General features: G+C 44.3%; 2 protein-coding genes across 11 annotated transcripts in view; both read left to right on the top strand.

Annotated features, from left to right (window-relative positions):
* The first annotated feature begins 231 nt into the window (after positions 1-231).
* Positions 232-3,766, top strand: ATP5MC3 (ATP synthase membrane subunit c locus 3). Of its 3 annotated transcripts, none has more exons than XM_042784163.1 (5): positions 232-394; positions 472-549; positions 1,481-1,558; positions 1,930-2,123; positions 3,522-3,766. In XM_042784163.1, the coding sequence occupies exons 2-5, from the start codon at positions 511-513 to the stop codon at positions 3,634-3,636; spliced, it is 426 nt and encodes a 141-aa protein (XP_042640097.1). In that variant the 5' UTR covers positions 232-394; positions 472-510; the 3' UTR covers positions 3,637-3,766. The 3 variants fall into 3 exon arrangements, with proteins under 3 accessions (XP_042640097.1, XP_042640098.1, XP_032845631.1); XM_042784164.1 differs by having other exon boundaries at positions 341-376; XM_032989740.2 differs by lacking the exon at positions 232-394 and having other exon boundaries at positions 401-549.
* Positions 3,767-7,797: 4,031 nt separating this feature from the next.
* The window catches only part of ATF2 (activating transcription factor 2), a 49,947-nt gene continuing 46,516 nt past the window's right edge, over positions 7,798-11,228 (top strand). For 5 of the 8 annotated variants that reach the window (XM_042783826.1, XM_042783829.1, XM_042783828.1 and 2 more), the window contains exons 1-2: positions 7,798-7,893; positions 10,823-10,856. The gene's annotated coding sequence lies outside the window, so the exon portion shown is untranslated. Of the gene's footprint in view, positions 7,894-7,963; positions 8,167-10,822; positions 10,857-11,228 lie in introns of those variants that run through there. The other 3 variants (XM_032989676.2, XM_032989674.2, XM_042783827.1) reach the window with 2 other exon arrangements.

The raw sequence follows: 11,228 nt of genomic DNA, 5'->3' as shown, positions 1-11,228 counted from the left end.
AGCCCGCCGGGCAGCGGCTGCAGCCCCGCCCGGGCACCGCCGCCCCGGGACAGGCCGCGCTCCCCAACGCCGGCTGCTTCCCGCCACCGGCGCGCCGCGGTGACGTCAGGCCGCAGCTCCCTCAGACTTCCCCGTAACGGGCTTTACCCGCTCGAACCGAGGCCCGCTCCCCCTGCCGCAGACGCGGACGGACACCGAGGGCCACCGCCGCCCGCCCCGCCCCCCGGCGGCGCGCGCCCCCAGCCGCCGCCAATTAGCGCGGGTACACAGTGACCTTGGCGCCAGGCCCCGCCCCCCGCCTCCGCGCCGCATCCGGGCGCTCGCCGCCGGCTCCGCCGCGCCTGCGCAGTAGACGCCCCGGCCCGTCGGCTCTGAGGTGCGGCAGCCGGAGCGGGTGAGTGGCGGTGCCGCCATCCGCCCCCATCGCCGCCCCCGCCTGCCGCCGCCTCCTCACTCTCTCCCTCTCCGCAGAGACACCGGATCGCGGCCCACGGGACGCTGCCCGCTAAGATGTTCGCTTGCGCCAAGCTCGCCGCCTCGCCCTCCCTGGTGAGTGCGGGCGCCCGGGCCCGCGGGGGGCTCCCGGGCCTCCTCGCCGGCCGCGTCCCGGGCTGCAGCGGCGGCGGGGCGGAGCGCTGGAACCAGCCTGTACCGAGGGCTGCCCGGGCGCGAAGGGGTGAGAGGGGGGAGTGAGCAGCCGTGGGGCCGGGTTCTCCTTCCCGCCGCCTTGCCGTGGGCCAGGGCCCTTTGTGGGGTGGGGGCCCTTCCCGCACCGGCGGCGGAGGGGGAGGGCAGCGAAGAGCTCTCGGGCCTGGTGCGCTCTGCGCCTGGCTGTAGGTCAAACTCCAGCCTGATGCGTGTCCTCTGCAAGGCCGGGATTTTTTTGCCTTTGCAGAGGTAAGGGGATATTCTGCTCGAAAACGTCCTCTCCGGCCTGCAGAAAGTCTCGTTTTGCATGGTGCAGGCACAGGTTTCCCCTGCTGCAAGAGCTTGGTGTAAGAGCCGGTATGACCTTAGCCTGCTGGGCGCCCAAGGACACATGCAGGCCGCTTGCGGAAGAGGATTCATTCATTTACATCTCGCTAGGTTTAAAAGTCTAGGTTATATCTGTGCATTTAGCAACTTCAGAATTCATTTCGCTGGCTTTTATTTTTTAGTTTCAAAACGTGTATCACTGCCTGCAGGTCTGTCTGGGGGTTTTTTTTGTCACTGTTTTGACACATTTTCTGTCTGTATAGTGCATGTGCAGGTTCATTGAATGATGTAGCTGATTGCAATAACATTTCCTGAAAACAGTGCTATCACATTACATGGTAGTGTTTGCTTCTGTATCATTTATTGTGTATCCAGCTATGCAAAGATTGCTGTCTTTCAAGACATGGCTTTCTAGAGAATAGCCTTATAATCTTACATTCGATTGTATGGGAACAGCTGTGATCAAACGTTTCTTTTTTTTATAGCTTTTTTCCTCCTCTTGCAGATCCGTGCTGGATCAAGAGTCTTGTACAGACCAATTTCGGCATCTGTGTTGTCTAGGCCAGAGGTCAAGAATGGAGAGGTACCTTATAAACAAAATTCTGTATCTTCCTAATTTACCTGGTGAGCCTAAATGTCCTTAACCTAGAGTTCACTTGTACTAACTCAGATACCTATAGTGTGAAACTTGCTTTAAGTCAAACACCTAATAATACTTGTTGCTGTCTTGCTGTTTCCCCTGAGAAGTCTTTAACATTTAAAGTTGATTGTTTCCAGGTGGAACAGGTAACATTTTGAAGCTTTTAACTCTTGCTTATAGTGTCCTCACTTGGAAGAGGAACTAGATGTTGGATCTAATACAGCTTTTAAAACTGCAGAATAACACTTATCGGAGTGGTCATAGAAGATGGTCTGTGTCTGAATATAACAATTTTTTGTGTTTTGTTTTCTTAGGGCAACTCGACACTTAATGGGGCCCAAAATACTGTCTCCCGACTAGCACTTAGAGAATTCCAGACTAGTGCTATCAGCAGGGACATTGACACTGCTGCCAAATTTATTGGTGCTGGCGCTGCCACAGTAGGTGTGGCTGGTTCTGGTGCTGGTATTGGAACAGTCTTCGGTAGTCTAATCATTGGTTATGCCAGGTAATTGATCTCTCTCTTATAAAGCTCAAATTGCTTGCGGTTGTATCTTGAGACAGCACCCCCAGATAAGCTAAGTTGTAGTAAGGATGATGCCACTATAATAAATTCTGTTAATAATTACTATTAATGATAAACGTGGCTAAACAGAATCATATGAAACGGTAGTGTATTCATCAGGATGGCTATATTGTTCAATTCAGAACTTTGTCCACTCTACCTGGAAAAGAGACATGAAAGAAATTAGATCATTGGATTTAAGTGTTTTGGTCAGTGAAGTCCAATGTTTCAGCATTCAGTTCCAGAACGGAATTAAAAATCTAGCCTGGATCTTTCCCCATGTGAGGGGAGAAGTCCTAAAGAGAAACTATATGAAAACTGACAATAAATAATGTGAGTCCGTATGCTTTTGACTTCATAGTCAGGATTATTGTTTGGAAATGGATGCTTAATTCAGTTTTCTAACACAATCAGCTTTGCATCTCAGAATTACATATTCTTACCTTACTATCTTATTTACTGAATGAGTAATTCCTTACAGAAACCTGAAGGGTGTGAGGGTGGGTAAGATTTTTATAGTAGGGATGAACGTTTTCCAGATAAGTACAATGTTCTGTAGTAGGAGTAGTTCAAATGGTATCATGGAAGAGCAGAACTGATACAGGCATAAAAAAGCTTTACAGAAGGTTTTATGTTATTCATTACTCTTTCAACCAGTTAAAACCTTAATCTTCTTTCTTAATGAAGCTTTTTAAGCCCTACTGAAGACAAGGAAGTTCACTTTACACTCGAAACATAAATGTTTTCAGTACAAAACTAATGTCTAATTTCTTTTTTTAATTTGGCATGAAGATGTTATTAAGAGATTGTAGAACATTACTTCATAGTAGTATGTTGAAGGTTTTTTCTCTCCCACACACTTCTTGGAGGGATAATTCATTGCATTTTTGCAATAAACTGCTGTGTATTTCCTTCACTCTAAGTGGTTTCAGTTCCTGTATTTGTCTGAAAGCTACTTAAAATGTTACACACATAAACTGAATTGGAATATAGTTCTAATGTCACAAATGTTAAATAAGTTTATAATGCGTAGCACTGATTGCTGCGTGGGAGGATGTAGAGAAGTCAAATTCAAAAGCATATATGCATGTAGTCACAAAACCTATGCTCATTTGGAAAAGCCATATGCAATCTGCGTAACTTGAATATAATCTTAATTGCCAGCTCATTTTTCTGCAGTGAAATCTCTGGTAAGAATTACTCCTGCTTGGATTTATTGGATTTTCCTGTTACAGAATCGGTGGCAAGGAAGTAAGAGGTTCTGAGTCAGGTGCATTAAACTGTATGTAAAACATCTTAATTGTAAAGATAAAAAGGTCTTACACCTTCACTTTCTTTTAGAAATCCTTCTCTGAAGCAGCAGCTGTTCTCATATGCTATCCTGGGATTCGCCTTGTCTGAAGCTATGGGTCTCTTCTGTCTGATGGTTGCTTTCTTGATCCTATTTGCCATGTGAAAGGAGATCTGCCTGTAATACTCCCATTGGAATGTAACTGCATTTTATGGGACTCCCAAAATGTTGGTGTCATGGAAATTGATGCTATTTCCAAAGTCATTTCATTAAAGATAACAACTTTAACTGTCAACCTGTTGCCTGCGTTTATCTTTCTCGCTAGGATATCTGGAAGTCAACATCTTGTCATTCAGTCACTGTGAATTTCTCCTGATGATGACATATTGCATAGGACCCTTCAAACAATGATCTTGGGTCATTTTATTTATTAATATAAATGGGCGTGTCACTTGTTTATTAAAATTAATGTGACTCATCTTTGAAAGATCAAAGGATATACCGATTAAATATGAAAGGCTGTGCTGCTGGCCTTGTTCCTTGTGTTTTGAACTTACCTAGAGCTGCTTCTGTGCACAATATTTTTTTTTTCAGGCTGGCTGGTACAGAAGGTGTTCTGGCTCCTTTTAACAGGAGCTGAACACAAATCCATGAAAAGTGATAGTAAGGTTTTCTTTGCATCAGTTTTCAGTTACACTATAAATTTTGATTACCATGGTAAAAGTTTTCCACTTGGTTCTGACCAGTGTCCCAGTTGAACTAAACTAACATCTCCTTTAGGTTGGTCCAAGGCACTTAATTGTGTCATATTGATATTATACTCTTAGTTACTGCATTCTTGGCATCACCTAATTAAAAGGGAGAACTTCCAGCTTCTTAATTTTGTGAAGTCAGCCTTGCATTCTTTCAAATTCTTTTAAGAGCAGTAGGATCAAAGCATTTTTATTAACAAAATATCTGTAGTATCAAGATTTGCTTCTCATAGTGTCTGTCTTTTAACAAATGCATTTATGGTGGCATCTACACTTACAGCAAAATACTGTGTGCTACTATGTACTAATCCGATGGGGAAGGGGCTGATAGAATCTTAAACTTTTTTCAGAATATTAAAAAAGATCTGGTTATTTGACAAATACTTTGGAAGAATGTGAGCAAGCTTGTATAAGCTTTGTCATCTTGTGTTAAATGGGTAATTACTGAATTATATCTAGGAAACTTTTTACTGTAAGCTGCCTACCAGTAGGGAAATGGAGAAATGACTAGTGGCTTTTAGATCAGTGCAGGGTGCAGGTAGGAACTTCATTTTTGTCTGAATTCAAATATCATATTGAGACATGGTGTAGTGCTGGGCTTGGACCTATATGTTAGTGATTGAACTTGATCTTAAAGGTCTTTTCCAACATAAATGGTTTTATGATTCATGTAGCATAACTTGAACCTAGCATTAGAAGTTACTTTCCCCATATGTTCTTAGGAGAATATAGTCATCTTCTCAAAAGGATTAAAAATTACTGAGTGAATGCAGAGAGCATCCTTTTATATATGTGAGGTTTAGGAGTATGCCACATCTTTAAATATCTAGCACAACTGTTAGTAGTGCCTTATATGACTAGGTCTGGAAGTGGGTTTTCTGAGGGCTGAGAGGGGTAGGAGGTAAAGCATATTGCAGCTATCTTCCATGTGGTCTATTCTTCTGCAGTGTTTATTTTATGTACTTGCTATTACCCGTTCTCATAAACTATTCTATTACAGAGCTGACATATAGGGCATTTGCCTTGGGTGAAAGGTAGGTAATGATTACTAGAATCCTAGGCTAAAGCTTATCTTGCGTGCTGCTGTCCTGGTAAGTGATGAACTTTGTTCTGTTCTTTCAGTACTGTAGAGATCTCAGCAGGCATCTGAGGTGGCAGTTCATATTTCTTAATATCATGGACTAGCTTAATTCCAGCTTCAGATTTCTGTATCACTGGGATTTGGCCAAACAAGGATCTTAAAACTTGCTTTGGTCAAGTCTAGCTCCAGCTGTGTTAATTGTACTTAACAATTTGCATATAAAATGGTTCTGCTGAGTTGCAATTGTGTGTTTGGTGTAGAAAGAAGATCTAAGCTGTTACTCCATAACCTCAGTAAGAAAGCCACCTGAGTCACCATGAGTTACTTGAATCAGGTTTGAATAATGGTTTCTGGACTTACATCCCATCTTCTCCCATTTGGTTCTCCCTGTCAAAAGGTACACTTTTCCCTAGGATCAGCCTTGTCTGAAAGGCAGCAGACATCTCGGGTGACCCAGTGTATGGATGGGAAGCCTGTCTATTTTAGTAGTAGCATCTCCCCAAGCTTGTTACCTTTTAACTCACACTGAGACTGAACATGAGCCTAAGCCAAGCAAAATTGTTATTTGGTTATGCCAGTCTTTCAAGAATTGGATCTCAGTGTTACAGATAAAGACTAATCAAGGACTTCCAAAACCTGGCACCAAACATTCACACAGAAGATTATTCTCCTTATTGACAATAAGGGGTTTAGAGTGATAGGCAGATTTTCTCATCTGATTGATCACAGGGCATGTTGACTCCCTTTTGCTGTTTACCTGTTCTTGAAAAACAGCTTAGTTTCAGTAGTTACTTGAGCACTTTAACAGCTTGGTCAGTTTGAGTGGTCTTAAAACAAAAAAATACTCCATTTTCATAAAATGCTCACAAGAGACAACTATAAATGTGTAAAAGATTGTTTTTTACCAAAACAACCCACCCCAACCTCTTTGCAGTGATTGGGCAGCAGCAGATCAAGGGCTCTTGATCTTGCCCATCAGGAAATCTTTCATGGATCAGAGGAACCAGATACAAAAGTTCCATGAGGTGATGCTATAGGCTTCACTTTTTTTGAAACCTTTTTAAGTTTCTTCTGGTGTGGACCATGCTGACCTTGGAGACTGTCAACTCATGAAAATTCATATTGTAGGTTCTCCAGATCCAAAGACAGTTCATGTTTCGGTGTTGAAGATGAAGGCAGCTGAAGCAGAGATCTTGACTGTCTCTGAATAACTGTTCTGCCTGTTGTCCTGGTAGATCAGATATCATTCCACCTCTGGCAGTGATGTGCACAACAGTATTACCCTAATGTATAATGAAGGAAATGTTTATGTTACCAATTACAGTCTTAAGTTATTGCTGCAGGTAAAAGTGATTCATCCTTTCCATCCTGCCTTTTTTTTTTTCCTGCTTTCCCTCTGTTTATGTGTTTTGTACCAACTTCAGACTGAAGAAAGTCAAATAACTTGTTCAGTTTTTTTGTTCATGTTCAGAACTGATGCTGCCATGTGATGGTAGAGGTTTACACATTAGTTGCTCTGTGAAGAAATAAGAGCTGTATTCCTTTCATTTTGCACTCATATTTGAGTCCTTTGCAACATGCTTAAAGAGTAATTCCAGCTTTAAGAAAACTGTACTTTTATGCAGTGTTCTTTATCCCCTCTTATCTCAACTTTGCAGAAGTGCTGTACAGTGCCCATCAAAACAATTTACAATAAATTAAACATAGCACATAGTCTTTTTCAACTTTGGGGAAACTTAGACCTTTTGTTAGGTTTTTGTTTTTTGTTATTCATAGTCTCATACTCTCAGAACAAGACAGTTCAAAATGATACCTGGGCACAGGATTAAAGCTACATCTGTTATTCAAAGCGCGTACTAGATAAACGGTGTTGCTATGTACGATTATAATACTAATTCATCCAAAACGCTTCTAGTTCCTTCTGTGCCCTTCGATGGACGGTGCTGCAGCATTCTGGATGCAGTGTTAAGTAAGGTGGATGTTTTGCAGGGCCGTGGCTTCAGGCACACCCCAGGCTCCTGCCGTGAGAGCTGTGGTGCGCGGGCGGGGGGGGCGCAGAGCCAGCACACGCTTTTGGGGGGCTGGTGCTCGGCTGCGAGGAGCGCGGCGAGCGCTGCCACTGAACAAACCCTTGCAGGGGTTTAGTCTGTACCTGCCTGCTGCCGCCCCCCGCCCAACCGGCGGCAGGGGACTGGGGTTCCCTCTCCTGCGCTCCCGCTCCGCGCGGCTGCGCCATCGCTTCCCGGCGGGCCGGACGGCGCCCGGGCCCGGACTCAGCTCTCCCGGCAGATGTGCTGCCCGGGTGCTGCCGCTGGAGTCTCGTGCCGGTCCGTGGCGGGAAGGCCGGGCAGCAGCGGAGCGGGGCCGGGGTAGCCCCTCACTGCCCGCGGGGCCACGCCCGGGCCCTCGGCGCTTCCGGCCGCCCCGGCTCCAACCGCCCCGCCGGCAGCGCCCAATCAGCGGCTCGCCCCGCCCCGCCACGTGACCCGCGCCCGCCCCCGCGGGGATGTCAGCCGCGCTATCGCGAGAAGTGACGGAAGCCTGTGGGGGACCCGGCCTTTAATGTGCGGTTCGGCCCGCGTTCCCGGGGTGAGTTTGTAAACACGAGCGCGGCGGTGGCGGCTCCTCCCCACCCTCCCTCGGCGCTGCGGCGGCGCCCGGGCGGGCGAGCGCACCGCGGGCGGAGGGGCGGGAGCGGCCTCGCTCGGCAGTAGGCGGGGGATACCCGGGAGGCAGTAACATGGCGCCGCCGCTCCGCTGCACGGCAGCCCCCTCCCCCACCGCGGCCTGCGGCTCCCGCCGCCCCTAGAGCCGGGGCGGGGCGGCCCGGCCGGCGCCGCGGAGGCCGTTACCCGCCCGGAGGTATGGGTTGGGGCGGGGCGGAGGGGGCTGCCGGAGCGGGCCGCCCCGCGGGGGCATCGCCAGTACCTGCCCCGGGCCCGGCCCGCGGCGGCGGCGGGCGGGGAGAGGCGGGGGGAAGAGGGCGGCCGGGTCCGGCCTTGCCGCCTTAGCCCAGTGGCAGGGAGGCCTCTCCCTGCATCCATCATCTGCTCCGAAGGGAGATCTCGGTCCGCACCCGGCGCTGGTGCGGAGGGTGCCGAGAGGGGCACGGGGTGCTGGTGGGTGGGGGGCGGGGGGAGGGTAAGAAACATTGTCTGCACCAGAGGGAGGTGTTGGCCTGCCTGGGATCTGGCCGTGGACATTCCGGACCAGTTGCCCCATTGACTTTGCCCGTTATTGTGCGTTATGCCTCCCGACTTGTCTAAGTAAGAGGTCTCTGAAGGTTTCACGTGAAAAAGCACATCACTAGACCTTCAAGCAGTAATGGCTGCACGGTGTTTTAGTCACAAATGTTGTATGCCACAGTGCAAGTTGATGTTCGGATTTAGGGGATATGTGTGCTGCCATGTTGCTTCTGCAGTCTTATTCTACAGTGTTTTTGCATCCTTATTCTTGGAGCGAGATCCATGAGTGCGTTTCCATATCCCATCCATGTACTCTGTGTCACTCATCTGCTTTGCATTATGTTGCTTTCTCTCAGAGATGTTTATCTTCAAATAGCGATACTGTCACCTGTTTCCTTGCACAAGAATGCAGCACCTAACATAAGGTGCTTTCACATCTTAAATTTGATCATACATAATTTTATCAATAATTTTGGTTTTCATGCTACTTCTGTTTTGTGACAAAGTGTTGAGTGGCCTGAAATAGGGTATTCTTTTGAATCTTTAATTAAATTTTGGATTTATCTGGTGCCTAAAATTCCACTTCTCTCATCAGCTGTTCTTTTTTTTCCTTCTGCTCTTAATTAGTTTAAACTTACAAATGCACGTTTTTAGCTCCAAGAAGCTTTACTAACTTTAAAAGATTAACGAATTTCTGTATAAAAATAATGCATTTACTGTTTTTGAATGAGCAAATGTGATTAAATATTATTCACTTCATTTTTGGAATAACAACTAGATTTCAAGTTATCATTGTCCTCCAGCATAACTTAATTACATTTGTTTCATATCAACAGTGTGCAATCTAAGGAGGCACTGGATATAGCCTATGACAGAAATTTGAGTCAATATTTAATAATTATGCAATAAATATATTTTTTCAAGTTTATGCTATGCTGTTTCCAGTTTTGTTCTGTGTCAGTTTCAGTTCATCCCAAGAACTTTTCCATTAGCTTCAGTTCAGATAGGAGCTTCTCTTCAGTAAATTGTTCCAAGCAACATAGTGTGTTTCCCTTTCTAGGGAAATGCCAATGGTCATTTATATTATTGCTTACAGGAAAGAAAGAGAACATTCTTTTAATGAGCAGTGGGACTCCTGTAGTGGGGTATTCATGATATATTTAAATATTTTTTTAATTAAATTCTTAAATATTGTATTCAGTTTTATACTTCAGGGATGAAATCTGAAAAAAATGTAAAAATGAAGTAGATTTTTTTTTTTTTTTTAATTTCTCAAAAGTAATGTAGCAAAAGGAGATTGCCCATCAACCTAACAAACATTAGAAATCCAGTGTTAAGACATTCAAACCTAAAATGAGCTGGGGAAGGTAGGGCTCTAATATCTCTTGCATCAAATTGTGAAAAGTTCAGTGGAATATTAACCCCTGTATATTTCTTCTCTTTGGCCTTTCACTTATCTATAAGAGCTGTATTCACACAGCATGAATTTCCAGTAAGTCAAAGAAGCATCAAGACACCTCTGGAAAATACTTAAGCCAGGGGGTTGATTTAGGAGCTGCCACATTCAGCCAACAGGAAGAGTTATGTCTAAGGACATTTCTTTATTTCATTAGTGTTCTCCGTTTACCAGAAATGTTTCTCCATGTGGAAAAAGCCTGCTCCTTCAGCAAAGCTGAAGTAACTTACTTGCTTTGTTTCTGTATTTGTCCAACTGGCTTTCTTGATCTTACTTGAACTTAAGTCAAACTCACTTCTTGCATCTTTTCTTTTTGTCCAGATGATCTCCCCTTTTTAGAATCTTAAACAAACCGTGAAAAGTATGGGATTAACTTTAGACAACAATTACAAGCAGTTGACTAATAATATCAGCAAAAAGTGCCTGATATTTGACCTTTTTAAAGAAAAAATCAGCATTATGCTACAGGCATTATAATTATTTATTCTTTCCTAGAACTCTCTGAAAAAGATCATGTGTCTTCTAGGAAATAGCACAACCTTGCTATTAATCAATGAAGTGTGAAGAAGGAGCTCCCGTTTTCCTGTTCACCAGTTTTTGAGGTTTACAACCTTTAAATATTCTGGACTATGGCTTATAGTTTTCTTGCAGAATATATTGAGCTGCTTTCTGGTGATCCCACTTTCTCTATGAGAAGGAATGTCTTTCACATTTTTTTCTCCTCCATTCTCTTTGTGATTCATTTTTATTTTTTAGGAGTGCTAAATTCTATGGCATCACACAAATACAGTCAGTCATAACACTTTTGAAAGTGGACTGTAATGGTCAGATATTAATTACACCACTTCTGCTTCACCTTTCTTCTTTTGCTTTATAGGAAACTGAAAAAATAGCTGTTCCAGTCCCTCCAGGTAAGTGGAACAATGATTTCTTTTCCTTTAAAATACACATTTTGATTTTATTTATGTTACTTCCTATTAAGTGGTGTATTTTACATACTAACTTCTGATTTTTACTGAAAGCAAAATTTAAAAGTCTGCCTCTATAGAAAATTGTGGAAATAAAGATAGACTGGAATGTGGGAGGTGACTAAAATTTTTGATGTGTAATGCTGTATGCAAATATTGAAAGTATAAAAGGTACCCTGTTCAATTTAATTTATGTTGATTTGTTTGGTTGCACGAGAAAGCCATCTCTCTTAAGTTTGGAGTGTTTAAATTTGGAAAACAAAAATAGCTACTTTTTTTTTTCCCCCTCATCTAAAGAAGCATGTCTGTTGAAAT

The sequence above is a fragment of the Tyto alba genome, unplaced genomic scaffold, assembly GCF_018691265.1.
Source record: "Tyto alba isolate M040663 unplaced genomic scaffold, T.alba_DEE_v4.0 Super-Scaffold_7, whole genome shotgun sequence".
Taxonomy (NCBI): domain Eukaryota; kingdom Metazoa; phylum Chordata; class Aves; order Strigiformes; family Tytonidae; genus Tyto; species Tyto alba.
Note: the sequence above shows the minus strand (reverse complement) of the source record. Positions and strands in the feature narration are given on the sequence as shown.